Source organism: Plectropomus leopardus, chromosome 18 (genome assembly GCF_008729295.1).
Source record: "Plectropomus leopardus isolate mb chromosome 18, YSFRI_Pleo_2.0, whole genome shotgun sequence".
Classification (NCBI taxonomy): domain Eukaryota; kingdom Metazoa; phylum Chordata; class Actinopteri; order Perciformes; family Serranidae; genus Plectropomus; species Plectropomus leopardus.
The window spans coordinates 29,949,974-29,969,808 of record NC_056480.1 but is presented as its reverse complement, the minus strand read 5'-3'; the positions used below and the strand labels follow the sequence as shown (position 1 = coordinate 29,969,808).

The window sequence follows — 19,835 nt, the reverse complement described above, 5'->3', positions numbered from 1 at the left end:
AACAGAACAAATGTTTACGGCAAACAATGTAATCTGCAATTCTGCTTCTATAGTTTACTTCCACTATGCATTGTGTGACGCCTTCTGTTGATGATGATTCCTTGATTGCAGTGGTTCCACTCAAAACAAGTGGTGATCAGGCTGGTTCATTAAATAGCAACAAGGTTCCAAGAATCCTGAACAGAACCAGTTCAAGAAGCAGAGCTCATTTGGTGGAAAAGGAGTATTAGGACGACACAAGCCACCTATTCAATCAGTTCATTGGAAGTGTACCAACTGAGCACTGTCTGTCACTCTTTTCACTGCAAGTAGTACTGACAAAACAAGAAACTTTCAGACTATCATTTGGATGATTACGGGCTTGCCCAAAACCAGCAGTCACTTGCATCAGAAAAGGAGTTGATTTTGGGGGCTAACCTTGAAAAGACTCATGATCCATCTAACAGTGAAATCTGTCAGCCACACATCAGCTCCACATGACATTTAGATGTAGCTGGAAGAACACAAACATCCACTCATGTCGAATCATAAACACTGAGATCATTATTAACTTTGTTAGACACATAAAGCAGATCATCTGAGTTAGCTCCATGTTAAAATGATTGTTTATTTTCATCCAGTCAACTTGGTCAGCAGTCAGAGCGCAGATTTGTTACACTGACTGACTTTATTTCATGATATCACTGAACTGATTATTTAAATTACTCACAGGAATTTTACTCTTTAATGTTTAAGTTTAAATGGTCAAATATGCAAAAGGATGTTTATTAATTTTCATGTTTTCAGTGTATGAGTATTTCTGTTATAGGCTGTAAGGAAAGGACGACATCACAATTTTCTTTTCTTTCTGAATCTATTGTCTATCTATCTATCTATCTATCTATCTATCTATCTATCTATCTATCTATCTATCTATATATATATATATATATATATATATATATTATATATATATATATATATATATAATCACTTTTTTTCAAGTTATTTCCTGTTTTTTTTGTCCTGTTACTTTTATTTTTTTGGTGAATTTTAGGTAAAATTTTTTTGGAACTTTTGAAAAATTTCTTGCTAATTTTTGGATCGGTTTTTGTTACGTTGCCTTCTTTATGTGTTTTTAAAAAAGAAATCAAGTCAATTTGCTAAGGTTTCAAAGGGTTAAAGCACTTTATAACTTGTTTTGATAGATAAAATATTACAACTGTTACTATGACAACAGTTTCAGGTGGCCTTTAAAACAGGCTTAAAGCAGTGAAAAACCCTGGCTCGTGTTAAATTGCTGATTAATGAAGTGATGGTCATATGAAGAACGGGGCCTGCGGCTGTCTCCTCTCATACTGATTACACAGCTCTGACACATGATACTGATGATGCGTTATGGTGTCAATGTGTTCTGTCAGCAACTGTCACAAAAGTTGGCATGAACTTTAAAGCTGGTCTACAAATCAGAAACAGCAAATACTCAACTCAACAAACAGTGAGAGCTCTGTTGGTGTCCACTCCACTTTCTTTTTATTCTCTTTCTTCTTCTCACATACTGGCTTGTAACTGCAATGTCACTACACAGACCGTGCTCCACTGCATGTCAAGTATTAGCAACTTTAGAATTAAGACCAGCAAATAAATTAATTAAAAAAAAAACAAAAAACAATGTGCTGTATTATTTACAATTAACTCTGCCACTTTGTCAAAAGGAAAATACACAGCCAGACAGCACTGATGGCTTCTCTATGTCCATCTCCTCACACTGCTAACACACTGCATGCTGCACTCCAGAGACAGCTCACAGTCACAGAGTCAAGCACGCTGCTGGGAGAGGGCAACACACTGCATTTCCTGTTGGGAAAACAAGCAGGGAAGTCTGGGCAAACATCAGGAACTCTGCAGTGATCCCGTGATGGAGTCGTCACAAACACTTTTACTGCTGAGGAGCGTTTTCCAAAGCACATCAAACAGGTTTTATAACAGGCAGCCATTGGTTTCCCCTCAGTTTAGCACAGTATGGAAATCTAACCTTTAGAGGCCTGAAGCTCCTCTACACTGTCAAATAGTCCAGTTATGTCATGCACACATATGGAATTTGTGGTGAAGTGAAGAAGAAAGGCTAAAACATGCAAAAACACAGGTAGTCTGATTCTACTGTCTGCACTGTGAGTCAGTCTGTGTTTTAAAGGGTTAAACATCTGCGGTCGCTTCCATTCCATGCTAACTGAGTTAGCTCTGACTGTATTATGATTTAGCGGCTGAGAGGAGAATTTTATGCTCGTTCAATAATGCATGTTGTTATTGGACACAGTGACATCACTGCACAGCTACACATCACAAGGTGTTTTAGCTCATTTCTTACATCAGACATTGTGTCCATGACTGCTGCCCACAGCTGTCCAAAGCACACTGCACTCTTTTAGAGGTGTTCCTGCTTGTTTTTGCCCCCTCTTCCTGGCAGTGTAAAAATCATGCTTGTAAAGGCTCCACACTGGCTTGGTTGTGTAATCCACTATTCCATCCTGTTTTTGTTTTTTTTGTTTTCTTTTCAAATTGTTGTAAGTTTGGTTAGCATCAGATGGAGTGCAGCCTGTGTAGAAAAACAAACTGATTGATTGAAAATGTCTTATTCATGACATATTTAATATCTCTGGGTTTGGGGATAAAACAAGGCATTGTAAGATGTCACTTTATTGCTCTCAACAACCTATTTTTGGACATTCTGAAGACAAACAGATTATAGATTAATGAAAAAAAATAGTAATAATAACCACGCTAAATAAATTTGTTAATGTGTCATTTAGTAGATTGTCAGAAAATTCATCTGCAACTCAGTTGATAAGTGAGGACTGGTAATCATGTGAGTCACTGTAAAGCTAGAATGCCAAACATTCTGGCTCCTGCCTCTGCCAAGTGAAGATCTGATGTTTTTCTGTGTCAGATAAACTGAAGACTTTCATACTTCAGGGTTTTAGACTGATGATCAAATGTTGTTTGTCACTCTGGCTCCTGGATGGTGTGATGGACACTGTTCTCTATCTTCATCTAAAATGACGACTAAATTTATAAAATATTTAGCAAATTGAGTAAAAACGAATCGTCAAATGCAACTTTAATTGCATTTCTGAATGGCAACTCTAAAAGAGAAATAACAGCAAACATGATGTTCACTGTGATGAATCACAAACCTCAAGGTTTATCATCACAGCATGGCTAAGTAAATAGAAACCAAAGGCTGCCTGAAAAACAGGAAAGCTTTTCAAATGTTATTGTTCTACTCCACGCTTTGGAAAATGCCCAGTGGTGATGTCCTGATTACCATGTGGGATCTGTAATGCTTTTTAGCATGAGTTCTTGTAAAGAAATGGAATATGTGAACTCATCACTCCAAGTTATGTGCGTGGTGAGCATGCTTTCAGCTGCTGAAAGGAGAGCAGCATTTTCAATTAGGCTAATTCAATAATCCATGTTGCTCTGCGTACAGAGGCTGTAATCCTCTCCAGCTGCTGGACTTTCTGACTTGTGACTAGAGTGCAGCATCAGGCCGGCCTACCTGGACCTCAGTGATGGAGCTAAACTAAAGAAGAGTGCAGTTTTGTAATGTGTCATTGTCGTGGTGAGAACCCCCTCAGAGCCCACACTCAGCCTGCAGTGCTCTTTAATGGCTGTGTGAGCCTCCAGAGTTTGGGGGCACTGTGGGCCCCCCGCCCCCCCTCTGTCCGTGACCTCTCCTGCCGTGACCCAGGATACAGTGAGCACTGCCACACCCTTCATCATCATCCTCTCCCTCGCTTTCAGAGGACGACTCTCCAAACTGTCGGGGCTTCTCATAAATACAGCAGCCTGTAACACAACATACACGGTTAGGACTGAGCCCGGTGATGCCTTCACTGACTCAGTGGAAGCTCCGAGGTCTCACATTAAGAATGAAAAATACATCATGGCACCTTGTTCAAACACTTCTGCTCAGAAATAGGAACTAAAGGGAGTGTGTGGTAAAAATAGCTTTCCAGCTGCTGTTCCACTTGATAAATGTTGTGCTGCAGCAGGACCATGAACAGGCAGATTGTTATGTTAACCATACCTGTGTGTGGAGGGAGAATAAGGTCAAATTCAAATTTATTTGAAATTTATAGTTCTCATATCAGTTGACCCTTCACTAACCCTGCCTCTTTGTGATGTTCTATTAAGCTGTCAGAACTAGCCTGTAGTCCAGCATGGCCTGTTGTTGGCTATTTGATGGATCAAAGCCTGTTTACATTCAGTTTGTGTTTCAGTTTTTATTGTTATTTATAATTTAATATCATTTTCAAAGGGACAAACATAAAAAAGCACCTGTTTGTGCACTTTTTTCATTTATATTGTCAATTTTAAGTAGTGTTTTGTTTGAAGTTATGCAAAAACAACTTTTTTTGATTCATCGACTAATTATTAAAATAATCATTAGTTACATCCCTACTCACATTTTGAAGACCTTCTTCCTAGGTGCTCGTTGTCGACAGTGTCACTGGACCACTCCACCTTCTTCTCAGTCTTCCTCTTCCTCAGCTTGATTGTCAGGCTTCGTCCCTCCTGTAACATGTGACATGTCTGCTGTGAGATACTGACCATCAAATGTAAACTGGGTGTAGTGTGTAACTGTGTTATCACAGGGCCTGTAAGTCAAGTACTATACACAATACATTCTCTGGTGTGCAGTCCATGAACACAGGTCCTGGGCAAATGCAAAACTATTTGGAAGCAATGTCAGCAGTAAGAAATATCAGCAGTAGGAAATCGTTGACAGGGAGCACCCAGGACCACTGTTGTGTTCTCTTTAAGCACACAATTTGGGGACCTACTGTCTGAGTCCACTCAGACCTGCCACTCTGGCTCTGCTTCCTCTGTCTTTCTTTCTTTTCTATTACTGCTCTCTGGCATTCATATTTAAGTCGTAATTGCTGATCAGTGACTCTAGGATCTTCACTGAGTGCTTATCCTTTTTACTGCTCACCACCTTGGGTCTGTTGAATTGCACTACGTTAATCCCATTGTCTCTCCGGAGCATTCCTGCTCCCTTGTTTCCTAGTTTTCCTGGATCCTGGCAGCAACCCTGGCTGTGCCTGATCGTAGTGATATCTGTGCTGGCACTGTGACCATGCCTTTGGTTGTGCTCGTGCTGTGGCTGTACTGATACTGTACCCCCCGCTCGCCCTGATCATGGAGTTGGTCCTGGTTGCGCCGATGCTGTGATCTTGCCTTTGGACACCTCCCTATCAATATATGAATGAGACTCTTATCATCACCCTCAATATCATCATAGAGTGCATTTAATAATATCACACCTTTAGTTATTGTAATATGACATGCGTCTGTTTCTATTATTGCTGTGCCTCTCTCCCCCTCTCCTCCCCTCTCTCTTTCTCTTTCCTTATTGCCACAATTGTATCTCATTTATTATTTACGACATCTATTGCTCGTCTGTCCGTCCTGGAAGAGGGATCCCTCATCATCCTCTGCCACTCTTCCTGAGGTTTCTTCCTTTTTTTCCCGTTACAGGGGTTCTTTTTTTGGAGTTATTCCTTAGGTTATGTGAGAGTCTAAGGGCAGAGGATTGTCATATGCTGTAAAGCCCTCTGACAAAATTTAGGAACACCTCAGCATTCCAGCCACATGTGATGTGATTCCAAGCTCCATCGCAGATGTTGTGTGATGAATACAGCCGGGCTGAGGTCAGGGATCTGTGCAGAACAATAAACTTCAATATTAAAATGGGAAGACTGGTTCTTTCTGGGAATGGGGGCGCTTTCATGTTTAAACTGGAGATGGTGGAATACAACTGTTGGCCCAAAGTTGGATGAACACTGTTGTCTAAAATATTATTTTATCTGATGAGACATTAAGATGTCCCTTCACTGGAACTGAGGGGCAAAGACCAAACCAGGGAAAACAGAGCTAGATAAAAGCGCATGGGTAAGAGTGTCCATTATCTTTGACTTTATATGGTAATCTAGTACATCAGATATAGAGGTGGGTGAAAACATTGATCCTGCATAGTATATTTTATGTGTCAAAATCACATTGACACACGGATGCTAGGCATCAGTTTTTTGTTTGTTTTTACTACATAAATTACTAATATTGCAAATACAGACTGAACTTTTGGTGGCCTACTAGGATGATAACATTAAATGCTGTTTCAGTCGACATACATTGTACTGCAGTAAAAACATTCAAGTGAGAAACTTTATTTTTAAAGCTTTATCTTATTAGATAACACAGATGTTGCCAGTGCTCTACAACATTTCAGAAAACACTACATTTCCCAAACACTACAACATTTTATGAAATAAAATTTCCAAAAACAAAACATTTCAGAAAAACGAAAATAACATTTCCCCAAAAACTACAACAGTTCTCAGTACAAAACTGATAGAAATACTGATAGACAGTGCATCCAACCAGCTACAAGGATTTATTGTCCAATAGTACCCACATTTCCAGTTTGAGTCTCAACCATATGTTTTGTTTTCAGAAATGCTGAAGTGTTTTGAAAAAAAAGTTTCAGTTATTTTAGTTTGGGGAAATGTTATTTTGTTTTCTGATATGTTGCAGTGTTTTAAGAAATGATGTATTGCTGTGGTGAAAGTTGTAGTGTTTTAGTAATTGTTTTTGTTTTGAGAGATGTCATTTTGTTCACTGAAATGTTTTCTTTGGGGGAAATATGGCAGTGTCTTAATATATGTTGTTTTGTTTCGGGAAATGTAATGTTTTGGGAGATATTGTGGTGTTTTCTGAAATGATGAAGTGTTTCATGAAATGTTGTAGTGTTTGAAACCTCAGGGCCACAGCAGTCCTGGACCAGAATCGAACCTGAACCGGCTCACACAGCGCGTACCGGCGGGACTTATCTGACATCATAACTACAGACCGTAATATTAGCTGTGTAACTGTAACGGTGATTTTAGAGGGCACTGGGCTAATTACCACATTAACTTAGGCCCCGTGCAGGACTGAGAGCCCTGTAAGTTTGAGGCTGAGAACATGAACGCTGCCTCCGGGCATCGCGGCGGCCTCGATAACGTCCACCGGGAAACAGCGGGCCGGGTTTGTCCTCTCTAGTACCACCGGTTTGCAAAACACGAGCCGCTGCTTACCTGCTGGGGCGGTGGCGGTGTGCTGGTCTGAACAGTCTCCGTTATCGTCTCACTTGATGTCCCGGGAACCTCCGCCATCCCTGCGTTGCTAACGTTTCCGTTAGCTAACGTTAGCTTTTAAATGTAGAAGAAGCGAAGTGTAGAGTCGGTGACAGACAGTGTCTGTGAGATAACGACAGCTCAAATGACAGACCCTGTCTCTGTAAACCGTCAAGTGCGATCAAATTGAAGGTTGTCGACGTGCAGATTGTGAGGCGATGAACACTCCGGTAAATGTGGCTAACAGCGAGTCAAGCTCAACAACGAGATGTTCAAAGCTAAACGGAAGTTCAGTATTTTCACGTCAAAACCTTTATCAGCTAACTCTGACGTTATGTCGCACAAACAAAAAAAATCATGCCAAATCCCTGTGTAATTTCATCATAGTATGTATGCAGCGAAACAACATTTGGGACATTGATAAAGCATTTTTGAGAAAATTATTTCCATATGTCATTTTATTTCGAAATGTATACCGGATGCTTCTTTTCTTGTTCGGTTTATTATAGGAAGGGTAGTGAAGGGTTCATGTTTCTCGAAGGGTTTAGTGTTTGGGGAAGAAATTACCAGACGGACTTCGGTCACTTCCTGTTGTCCGTGAAGTTTTAACACTCCGTCAACAAACAGCATCCACATGCCGAAAATGAAATTATAAATATTTGTATTATGACCAAATGATATGAAACAGTAATTATATTGTGAGCTTGTATTGATATTTAAAGTTTAAATACTGTTGGGAACATGGTATAAAGTCTGTTTCTCGGTTCGGCCATGACAAGGTGGCTGAGTTAAAGGTCGTGTCTCTGAGCACAGTGAGTAGACTGATCGTCTGTCATCACAGATCATTCGTATTATTTATTTTCTCAACAGCCAACTTTTGCGTGACAGGACCGTGCTCGTGTGCTTGTTTCCTGTGTAGTGTGTGACAGATGTGGAGGACAGGTCGTGTCCTGAGTGTGGGGCTGGCGGGCAGAGGAGCTGCCAGACTGTGTTCCAGCAACCCACCAAAACCTTCATCCTCCTCGTCATCCTCCAGACGGACCCAAGCAGAGAAACACAAGCGTAAAAGAGAGCGGGAGGAGGCCATACTGTCAGGTCAACACAGTGTGAGTGCGAAAGAACAACTGCTGTCAACTGCTCCATCCAAATCAAAATACACGAATAACATCTTTATCTAACAGCTGATAAAGAGATAATGCTGTAGTAATAATAACACTGTGTATGACAGAGAGAGAGAGTAAAATAGTAGGAGATTAATGCTGCACCTATTACTGAACTGCTATATCATCAGGTAGAAAAGCCTGGAGTTCACAATCAACCTTATGTATATGTTGGTTTAGTATTTAACCCTTAAACTTAGGCTCTACAATCTACGCGATGGCCTTGAGGCTCAAAACACAACAACATTTCAGAAAAACACTGCAAAGTTTTCCAAAATACTTCTACATTTCCCATACCACTACAACATTTCCCCAAACATTTAAAATGCGATATTTCCCAAAACACTGCATCTCTAACAATACTGCAACATTTGAGAAAATACATTTCCCAAACCACTAAAGTATTTCATAAAACAAAACAACATTTTCCAAAACACGATGTTTCCCAAAACACTACATTTCAGGATTTTTTTTTGTTTTAGAAAATTATATTACATTGCCCAAAAAATGACATTTCCCAAAACACTTAAATTCCAAAAACACTACTACATTTCACTTATCACTTAAACATTTTCCAAAACACTTCAGCATTCCCTAAAAGACTTTAACATTTTCAAAAACAGAACATTTCCCAAACCAATTTAACATTTCCAAAAACTCTTCGACATTACCAAAATCAGTTAAACATTTTCCAAAACACTTCAATATTTCCCAGAATACATTTCCCCCAAAACTTTACATTTTCCCAAAACACTACACTGCTCGTTTGTATTTTGACCCTCAGGGCCACCACAAACTCTGCTCCTCTGGTTTGTTGTGCAGACTTTCTGATTTGTTGTCTCCTAACCCAGTTAAAGAAGATCATAAAGACGTCACTATGACATCACCAGGGTTATTTTCTCAAGGAGCACATGCAGTCTGAAAACTGTGCACTATTTTGCTACAGTTTCAGAGATGAATGCCATGTTTCCTTGAAAGGGTTTGCAACAGGCTCTGAGGTGTGTTTTCTCCTGTTTGCTGGATGTGTCAGAGGTGTTGTCTAATCAGCAGTGACGTGTATGTAAACCAAATTCTAGTAGATATTTATTTATTGTGTGTACATTATTTATTTGATTTCATACCTGGTTTAGCAATGTAGACATGCCATTAAAATGCAGTGCAATTGCGTAACACAACAGGGTGTTTAATGCACCGCTATTCCTATTTAGATACGTTTTGTCAGGAATGAACACACCCCAGGTATGGTCACATTTACCATTATCATTTGGCAAAGTCAAAGGTCACAGGTGAACTCTGACCTGCGAGTCTGATGCAGACAGAGAGAGTTCAAACTAAAACACGAAAAGCATGTTTGAATTACTCTGTTCAATAGAAAGTGATGGGACACAGAGCAAATATTCATTCTCCAGAGACACACTAGACATTTTACAAGTGTTATCACAGGCTGAGTGGGACTCTGTGAAACTAGTGTCAAACTGCTTTAATAAAAAACCCCCAAGGAACAATCTGAAATACAAACTTTTGTCAGTTTGAATCATCTGAAGTATAGGAACAGTGTATATGAAGCTCAGGCTGTGTAGCAGTGAGAGCAGCATGTCAGCAGCAGCCTCAGTCCTCTGCCACTGTCTGAACACTGCTCAGCCACAGTGCCGCTGTGTGCCGTGCTTCTGTACGACTCAGAGTGCACTGTGGGTTCATGCCCAAACTGGGAAGAAACAGACTTGAAGCCTGAAAAGAAAATGTGAGTTGCAGCTATGCTGGCAAAGCGTGACTCTGTGTCCTGGCAGCTGACAGGCAGTTTAAGACTTCACAGCACAGAGTTCTCTTCATGTCAGTTTGCAGTTGTGGGTTTCAAGCGCATAGGAGTGGTAAAGTTAGGTTCAAGTTTAAAGTTTATTTGATTTAAATAACACCTTAACCTTTTGAAAACTGAGCAAATTGGCTTGGTTTCTTTTAAAAAAATGGGAAGTAGGCAATGAGCAATTACAAAGAAATGACCCCAAAATTTGCAAGAAATTAGTAAAAATTAAAAGAAAATAACCTGAAAATTAGCACAAAAAAACAGACAAACAACAAGATAGAAAGATAGATACATAGATAAATCTTTATTCATCCCCAATGGAGAAATTCAGTTGTCGCAGCAGCTTACAGCACCAACAGTAAAGACGGATGAGAACAATTAAAAATATCCATATATGCTAAAAAAAAAAAAAAAAATACAAGAAAAATGCACAATAATGATAACAAGCACTGCAGTCGATTAACAAATAGATGAAGAGATAGATAAATAAATAAATACATTTGGAGAAATTATGTACAGGCCCTCAAAGTGACTCATGCATATAATTCTCAAGTCTGTGATTGTAACTGCTGTTAAGCAGTCTGATGGCAGCAGGAACAAATGAACGTCTAAAGCGCTCAGTTTTACATTTAGGAGGAAGATGCTCTCGCTAAATGAGCCACAAAGAAATGACCTGGAAAAAGTGCATAAAAAATAATAATAATAATTCTATAGCATAATTTAGAAAAAAATTGAAGAAGGCAGTGAGCAGCATAAGAAGAAATTGTATTTTTACAAGAAAAAAATTAGAAGTGCAAGAAAATTACTTGAAAATTAGCACAAAAAAACAAACAAACAAAATGAACAAGTAATGTAAAAAAAAAGGAAATGACCTGCAATAATTCTGTTGCATATTTTAAGTATATAATTGTGATGATTATAAATATAGTTTTCTGGACATTATCCTGAGGCTTTAAAAAAAAATCCTGTTCAACTCATTTCTTTTAATTTGTGGGACATTTCTCACCAAGTTGCACATTGCCTTTTTTCCCCAATGTTTCTGAAAGGATTCAAACCAAATTTGGTTTAGAGTTAAAAAGTTTAAATACCTGTGAAAGGTTCCTGAATGCAACACAAGAAAGCTGATGTTGATCCAGGGTTATGGAAACGGTCACAGCCAAAATGCCACTGTGAACAGATCTGATGGGTTGCTTCCAATAGCTTCAGATTAAACATAAATCTAACCTTTGTGAAGCTTTTCCAAGTAAGTTTTCTAGTGTGGCTTCCTCTTTGCCTCAGTGTGGTGCACCGCACAATAATAGGCTCATTAAGACACCCACTGGTGCATGATGGTGGGTGATAGTGATGGCTGAATTAGGCCTTATGATGCTTTAGGGCTTTTAATGCCACAAAAAGATTCAAGGCTTGGGGCATCGAACACAGCAGACACAGTGAAATCATGCTTGTAGCCCCTCACCATGGTTCTGTTGTTAAGGGTGGACACTATGGATATGTTGGATTACATCCCCAGTTCTAAAAAAGTTTGGACACTGCAAAATATAAATAAAACAGGATGTAATGATTGCAAATCAGTTTTGACTTATATTCAATTGAATACAGTTTGAAGACTAGATATTTAACGTTAAAACTGATCACTTTTAATGTTTTATCATAAATACACACTCATTCTGAATCTGATGCCCGCAGCACACTCCAAAAAAGTTAGGACAGGGACAACAAAAGACTGGCAAAGTTGTGAAATGCTCAAAATACAACTGTTTAGAACATTTAACAGCTAAACAGGTTAACTGGAAACCGATTAAAGTATCATGACTGGGTGTAAAAGGAGCTTCTGTGAAAGGCTCAGATGTTCACAAGCAAGGACAGCAAGAGGTTTGCTCATTTGTGAAAAACTGTGTGGACAGTTTAAGAACAACATTTCTCAACACACAATTGCAAAGAATTTAGGATCTCACCATCTACAATTCATAATATCAAAAGATTCAGAGAATCCATTTATAATGAAAGCCCATGACCTTTGACCTCTCAGACTGCAGTGCATTAAAAACCAACATGACTGTATAAAGGATGTTACTACATGGGCTCAGGAACACTTTGGATAAACCATTGTCAGTAAACACAATTCATCTCTGCATCTACAAACTCAAATTCAGACTCTACCGTGCAAAGTGAAAGCCAGATATCAACAACATCCAGAAACACTGCAGGGTTCTCTGAACTCATCTGAGATGGACTGACACAAAGTGGAAAAGTGTGCTGTGGCCTGATGAGTCCACATTTCAGATTGTTTTTGGAAATCATGGCCGTGGTGTCCTCCGGGCTAAAGAGGAAAAGAACCATCCAGATTGTTAACAGCTCAAAGTTCAAAGCCAGCAGCTGTGATGGTATGGGGGGATGTTGGTGCCCATGGCATCATGGCTAATTTGGGGTAATAATGCAAATGTGTGAGGGCAGCATGAAAGGTACACACAGGTTTTGGGGCAACATATGCTGCTATTCAGAAAATATCTATTTCAGGGACGCCCCTGCTTATTCCAGTGAGTCAGTGAGACACATTCTGCACGTGTTCCAACAGCGTTGCTTTGTAGTAAAAGAGTGCAGCTACTAGACTGACCTCCTGCAGTCCAGACCTGACTCACATTGAACATGTGTGGAGCAACTTGAAGAGCAAAATAGAGCAACAGAGACCCCGGACTGCTGCGCAAGAGTGGAAAAGAATTTTAACTTTCAAAACATCACCAATTTGTGTCCTGACTTCCCAAACACCAAGTGTTGTTAAAAGAAAAGGTGATGTAACACACTGGTAAACATTCAATTCAATTCTATTTTATTTCTAAAACCCATTATCACAGTTTGCTTCAGAGGGCCTTACAGCATACAACATCCCTCTGTCCTTAGACCCTCACAGCAGATAAGGAAATCCCCCCCTAAAAAAGCCTTAAAGGGGGGAAAAATGGTAGAAACCTCAGGAACATCAACTGAGGAGGGATCCCTCTTCTAGGACAGTCAGACATGCAATAGATATCGTGTTTATGGATCATTTATAATAAAATAACAGTAATCCATATGACAAAACATGCCCTGTCCCAACTTTTTAAAAATGTGCTACAGGCATCAAATTCAGAATTGGTATGGTTTACAAAAACACCAATAAAGTTGATCAGTTTGATCATTAAATGCCTTGTCTTTGGACTCCATTCAATTAAGTATAGGTCAAAAAAGATTTTAAAATCATTGCATTTTGTTTTTATTTAAGTTTTAAACAGTGTCCCACCTTTTTTGGAATTGGGGTTGGCAAATCAGTACTTCATCACATTGATGCAAAAGTCCTATAAAAATGGAATAGTGTGTTTCATTGTTTTGTAGCATTGCCCACACTGACCTGATGCACACATCATAGTCTTTAATATGGAGTGAATGGAAGAGCTAACAGTTGACTCAACCATACTTGAACTCTGACATTTGTGTTTCCAGGCTTCTGGAGGTGAAACAGTGAAATGGAGCGAGAAGCCGAGGATCGAGTACACTGCTCACACACCTCCTGGTACAAAGAAAGGTGACAGACTTCCTGTTTTCAGCACCAGCTTGTCTGCTTATTGTGTCTCTCAGCAGACTTAAAAAATGTTTTTTCTTCTTTGCAGACACCAGCTTGCCGTTCCCATCCTCGTACAGTCCCGATTATGTGGAGTCCAGCTGGTATCAGTGGTGGGAGAAGGAGGGATTTTTTCGTCCTGAGCAACATGTGAGGATTTCATGTTTTAAATCACATCAAATTAAAACAGCTTCTGAAATGACGCTGTCCCTAAAAAACTAAAGAAATGGCCGTCAGATATAACACCTTTCATTTCACTCTAGCACATCTTTTTGTTAAATAAAATTTAACAAAGCATTTATGCTGAAGAAGCAGAATCTGTCATGTCTAATTAAACTTAAAGAGAAAAGAAGCTACATCCTGGATTTGAAGTCCAAATGCTGTTTTTTTCACGTAGACACCTATATTTGCATATATATTTGCATGGAACAAATGGAATCGATGCTTATTGTATTTGCATTAAACAGTAATCACACTGTTTTTTTGTTTGATTGTGACTTTGACCAACAGCATGAGACACAACACAAAAACAGCCACACTTTCAACAATAGCCAACATGAGCTTTTTAGCTCTAAGCTTCCCGAACCTTATCCTTCATGTCCTACTTCAGAAGCTGAAGCTCTTTGTCTGAAAAGCCTTCTTTTGGCAGACTGCAGTGAAGCCGGGTCAGGTCTTAAATTGAAAATTGCTTTATTATACAAAATAATGTAATTGTAAACATGCTATTAAATAATGCAATGAAATTGCAATTAACTATCAAAATTCTATGATAAATCATGATTTAAAAATTAAACATTTGAAAAATTAATCGTTTAACAGAACTAAAATGTATATAGAATCAGAATAAGAATCAAAATTTAGTAAAGCACTTTGTAACTACGTTTTTTAAATGCTATACAGTCATTATCATTGTTACTTTCAATAATTAAGTAACACTAAAAAGCTATTTTTAAGATCACTTTAAAATCATTTTTGACTGTAAGTGGGAATGACTAATCAGATTTCAGTTGGACTTAAAGGAGAGAGAAACAGTGTGCAGTAGAAACGGCACCCACTCACATGTGCGCTCTCGTCTGTGTGTCATCTGCTCTCAAACATCGAACCTTTCTGTTGTCACGTGTTAGGAGACGTTACCTCACAGCGTGGATCAGACCTTCTCTCTGTGTATCCCTCCGCCAAATGTGACCGGTACTCTGCACCTGGGCCACGCTCTCACTGTAGCTGTGGAGGATGCTCTGGTTCGACGGTAACTGCCAACAAAAAATGCAGTGTGACGTGTCTGACGCTTCAGCTGTTGCTAGTTGAAAACTGAATCAGATAGTTTGAGAATCTGTGGATGGAGCAGTAACCTCTTCATTTGTAATCCACCAGGAGGAGGATGCAGGGCTACAGAGTGCTGTGGCTGCCTGGATGTGACCATGCAGGCATTGCAACACAGGTATGACAACGTCTTCTCTTCCACCTCAGGATTGACTCACATCTTCTTACTTCTCACTGTAAACTGAAAGAGATGTCAGTGGCTGTAAATGTTACTCTTGGTTATACTGGTTTGGAAGAGATCCCTGCTCTAACCTCTAAATTCTGATGGAAGTGAGTTTGGACAAAATCCACAGTGCTCCTCATATCTACAACAGATTTTTGAGAAACCTTTAACAAACGTCATTGCAAAGTAATAGTGCTGCGGCTGATTGAGTAATTCGTGGGTGTGTTAGACGGTGGTGGAGAGGAGACTGCTGAGGGAGCAAGGGAAGCGCAGACAGGACTTCACCAGGCAGGATTTTCTAAGGGAGGTGTGGAAATGGAAGAACAAGTGAGTCCTCACATTCACTTCATCACTTTCCCTTCTCTGTTTGGTCTGCACTGTGTGGAGCTGAGAGCTTTTGTCCCTGTGTGTCCCAGGAAAGGAGATGAGATCTATGAGCAGCTGAGGAGGCTTGGAGCTTCTCTGGACTGGAGCAGAGCGTGTTTCACTATGGATTCAGTAAGATTCCTCTCACATATGTTACTCAGTTATTATACCTGCTTGAAAATGTGTGGTGAAAGTGTTAAAGTTCAATGTGATTGCTGAAAATGATTCTGATAGAGCTTTAAACATGGAGCCCCCCCTGGGGTCATATGTTCTGAGATAATTGATTAATAAAACATAGTAGAACATATTTAGAGTAGGCTTGGGTGGTATGTAATATTTCATACCTTCATACCTTCTTGAAATTTCACCAGGGTTTATGATATGTGATGGTTTGTGTGTGCAACGCTAAAACAACTATACATCTTTTGAATTCAACTTTCTCTCTGTCACAGAAGACTGACCAGGCTTAATTGCCTCAATAACTCATCGTAAAATATACTTCATTCAAACTCGATAGAAACAAAATGAAGCTCAGCCAACCGTCTTTCTTACTCTTGCTAGTAATCTAGTTAGTAAGTCCACTGTTCCAACAATCACCAGCTCCAGTTTGACATAACTTTTAAACACTTTATGATGTGTTTTATTTTGTACATTAATCATAAGAGTCAACATTCAGAGCAGAGTTTGAGACACTGTGTCTTCCTGTTTGATTGTAATACACTTATATATGTGTGAAGATTAATAACCGGCTGTTATTAGCACCTCTGAGCTGCTTTCACTGTGCTGTCTTTTTGTAAATGTGATTTCAGGCTTTCAGCAGGGCTGTGACTGAGGCCTTCGTCAGGCTATGTGACTCTGGTCTCATTTATCGCTCTGAGGTTTTGGTCAACTGGAGCTGTGCTCTGGAGTCTGCCATCTCTGATATAGAGGTGAAACCACTTCACATGAACACACAGTCAATACAACAGGTGGACAAAATAATGAATACCACATATATGAAATGTAAAACTTTAAAATAACTAAGGCTCCTTCCTTGCCATGGGCAGCAGCAGTGTCTCCTCCTCACCCCCCCCCAACCACGTGGCCACTTTCATATGTGGTTCTAAAGTAGATACAGATCAAATTTTTTGAAATGGGACCTCACTCTGAACAGCCATTCAACCTCTATCAGAATTTAATGCGACATTTATTTTTTGAGTTTTTGTAGTTACTCTAGATTGACATCCTTCTATAAAATGAAGAAAACTCTGTCCATCAGTGCATCTGTCCGTCTGCATCTGAACATTTTCTCCCCGACGGGGTGCCTAATCAATTTGACATTGCACATGGGCATTGAGAACTGCCATAGGTAGAGACTGACAGCCCTTTGTCTCTCCACTGCCTGTGCCAGTTTTGTATAAAAATACTTCATAACTACGCTGACATGCTTCTTGTTCTGCCCATAGAGCCACTGCACAATAACTTAAAAATTAAACTGAAAACGGTCACATCAGTGGCCTCTATGTGTATTATGGACTTCTTCTCCTTGTTTTACTTCCGTATACACAGTATGTTCGATCAGTGAATTTCCATTTCAGCTCCTGCAATCAGCCTTAAATACATTGTGTAAACTAAATTGTTACATTCATACTGTTAAGTGCAAAAATGCTCCATTGAAACCCATTCAAACTTACATTTTTGAGCCCACAGCCATCAAAGCATAAAATCATGCATTGTATTATTTCTGGGTGTCATTCTGGGCTTTTGACTTGGAATTTGTCATGGAGAAAATACATGCTATTCCCACAAGGTGCACTGTAACAATCAATGTTGCTGCTAATCACTGACATATCCCAGACTGTCATCATTGAAAAAATATTTACTTTAGTAGATTGAAAATAACTCAGTTTTGTGTGTGTGTGTGTGTGTGTCATAGTGGCATCATGACAAATATTTTGCATTTAAAGGGTTAAATTTCTAAAAAATCAAGGAATATTTTATATTTATGATTAGGACTGATGGAGGTTACACAATTGACTCAATCAAAGTAGAAAATAATATTAATGTAATGCAAAATCTAACATCAACAGTAGTAGTTTCCAGCAGCCTTCAGCAGGAAGAACTGTCAAAAGTTTGATGCTAGACTGGATGGGTCTAGCCTAAAACTTTTGACAGTGTTCATAGACTCAAAACATATTTAACACTCAGCTTGTTTTGTGTTTGTGTGCTCTGATTAATAAATGTATTCTTTAATTTCAAAACAGTAACCCGTATGTTGTCATTGCATGGGTAAATTCATTAATTTTATACTGCATAAAAAAACAAATCGCCCCCTCGGAATTTAAACATCCCTCTCAGTCAGTTTATACCTGTAGGATGAAATTGTTGGATGCAGAAGTCAAATGTAGACCTCCCTGTGAAATATGAAACAATCAAAAATGAGCTGACAGGCCTGAGTGGTGATTTAGATTGATCTAAGTGGTACAACTGTTAATTGAAGGACCGATTAAATAAGCATTGCATTATAATTGCAGTATTCAATAAACAGAGTCCATGCATGTTGTGTTTAGAGTGCAGAGAGAAATTAAAAGTCCCCTGGTTGAGTGCTTCAGCCTCTTGTGGTCAAAATGAGTATTACAAAAAGAAACATTTAGAAAAATTATCCTTTTTTTCCTCCTGAAATTTATTTTTTTCTTGCCCCCCCCCCACAAAAAAATTCTTGCCCCAGGGCTTCCGTAGATAAGTGTGTATGTGTGTAATATTAAAGCAGGCCCTAAGGGTTAAACAAATCTAATATTCATTCTTTGACACAGCTCTTGGTATTTCTCTTACTTTGTCCACCTATTGTATGTTTGTTTTTATCAGATTCATAATGATTCAGTTTCTTTTGTGTTTTCTTTGCTGTAATGATAAAAATGTACAGTGTAGTGAATGTCACATGTAATGTGAACATGTGGGTTTGCTGTCAGGTGGACTCAAAGGAGCTGTCTGGGCAGACCATGCTGCCTGTTCCTGGTTATGAAAACAAGGTGGAGTTTGGGACAATGCTTACCTTTGCGTACCCAATAGAAGGCCACGGTGAGTGTTTGAGACTGTGTGTATTGTTTTGCTGAAGCTTGTTATGCGTCGTGATGATTTCCCTTCTCCCCTGTGTTTTAGATGGAGAGGTGGCAGTGTCCACCACCAGACCTGAGACCATGCTGGGAGACGTGGCTGTAGCTGTTCACCCTGACGATCCTCGATATCAGGCCAGTGCCATTTTTGATGGATGTTTAAGGCTGAGGCAGTCTGGGACTATCACTGAATGTCCACTGACTGTCACCAGCTGCTCCCCCTCTGCTAGTGCACAGAGGACTTTTTTTCAATGTATTAAAAAACATATAAACTGATACATCACACTGACAGAAGTATTCAGACCCTTTATGACACTTGATATTAAGCTCAGGTGCCTTGATCATCTATGAGATGTTGTTATAGGTTGATTGAAGTCCACCTGCTATAAATTCAGTTGTTTGGCCATGATTTGGAAAGACACACGCATCAGCCATGAGGTGCAGGGAGCTTCCAGCAGAGCTCAGAGACAGGATTGTATAGACTATAAATATATGACCCCCTGATAATAGAGCTAAACATTGGTAGGCATCTGTTTATTTGTAACACACATGACTTTGCATAATGGTTGTTTCTCAGTCTCTTTTTTCATCTCCTGTGGATGTTTTTATAAGCATGACAGGAGCATTCTTGAATAGTGCCTATATTTCTGTTTGTTACCTTTGATTCACATTTTCTTGACTTTTGCTGGCCCTGCTCTTAGTAAATGAAATATTGTCATTAAAAACAATTAAAAATTGTGGAGTTTTTTTGCTGATAAACAAGGTTGGTGAAAGTCTGGTACATGTATGAGTTCAACTCAGAAGGGTGTTTTCTTATTGATGGCAGGCTTCTTATACACATCTCTTGTATACATCTCCAATATATAATTACAATGTTCTGATTGAGGGAGAAAATTCTTTTAAATGTTGCTGTGCACATTGCCTGTATGACTAAAAAAACATTGCAGATGCGATAATTTAAATTAGGATGCGGTGTCATAATTAAAGTTAATGTTAACCATAAGGTTGATGTGGCACACTTATTGACAAGAAAATCTCAAACTGGCATTTTGTATCAAAAAGGTTGCTGACCCCTGTTCTAGCATGATAATACAACACAACCAAATGTAAAACATATGATAATGAATGTGCTGTATATCATGACAACATAAGTGTTCGGGAAAATCTGTTGAGGAAGAGCT

At 39.2% G+C, this 19,835-nt stretch overlaps 2 protein-coding genes across 2 annotated transcripts in view; one reads left to right on the top strand and one right to left on the bottom strand.

Moving 5' to 3' along the window:
- Positions 1-1,478: 1,478 nt before the first annotated feature.
- ppp1r11 (protein phosphatase 1, regulatory (inhibitor) subunit 11) lies at positions 1,479-7,405 on the bottom strand. Its single transcript, XM_042507083.1, has 3 exons — positions 7,122-7,405; positions 4,449-4,557; positions 1,479-3,828 (listed from the first exon to the last, which is right to left on the bottom strand). Exons 1-3 carry the CDS (start codon positions 7,197-7,199, stop codon positions 3,644-3,646), a joined length of 372 nt encoding a protein of 123 aa, XP_042363017.1. The 5' UTR covers positions 7,200-7,405; the 3' UTR covers positions 1,479-3,643.
- Positions 7,406-7,764: 359 nt separating this feature from the next.
- The window catches only part of vars2 (valyl-tRNA synthetase 2, mitochondrial), a 37,009-nt gene continuing 24,938 nt past the window's right edge, over positions 7,765-19,835 (top strand). Inside the window, exons 1-11 of the mRNA XM_042506472.1 lie at positions 7,765-7,972; positions 8,080-8,266; positions 13,596-13,677; positions 13,763-13,863; positions 14,838-14,959; positions 15,085-15,151; positions 15,426-15,523; positions 15,613-15,694; positions 16,372-16,491; positions 18,511-18,619; positions 18,701-18,789. Of these exons, the coding sequence (XP_042362406.1) occupies positions 8,090-8,266; positions 13,596-13,677; positions 13,763-13,863; positions 14,838-14,959; positions 15,085-15,151; positions 15,426-15,523; positions 15,613-15,694; positions 16,372-16,491; positions 18,511-18,619; positions 18,701-18,789 (1,047 nt within the window). The 5' untranslated portion in view covers positions 7,765-7,972; positions 8,080-8,089. The remainder of the gene's footprint in view (positions 7,973-8,079; positions 8,267-13,595; positions 13,678-13,762; positions 13,864-14,837; positions 14,960-15,084; positions 15,152-15,425; positions 15,524-15,612; positions 15,695-16,371; positions 16,492-18,510; positions 18,620-18,700; positions 18,790-19,835) is intronic.

Excerpts from the sequence above, each read along its gene's own strand:
- ppp1r11 (XM_042507083.1), bottom strand. The coding sequence starts at position 7,199 with ATGGCGGAGGTTCCCGGGACATCAAGTGAGACGATAACGGAGACTGTT. Across the intron at positions 4,558-7,121 it reads CACCGCCACCGCCCCAGCAG|GAGGGACGAAGCCTGACAAT; the intron begins GTAAGCAGCGGC and ends CACATGTTACAG. Across the intron at positions 3,829-4,448 it reads AGGAAGAAGGTCTTCAAAAT|GCTGCTGTATTTATGAGAAG; the intron begins GTGAGTAGGGAT and ends GTTGTGTTACAG.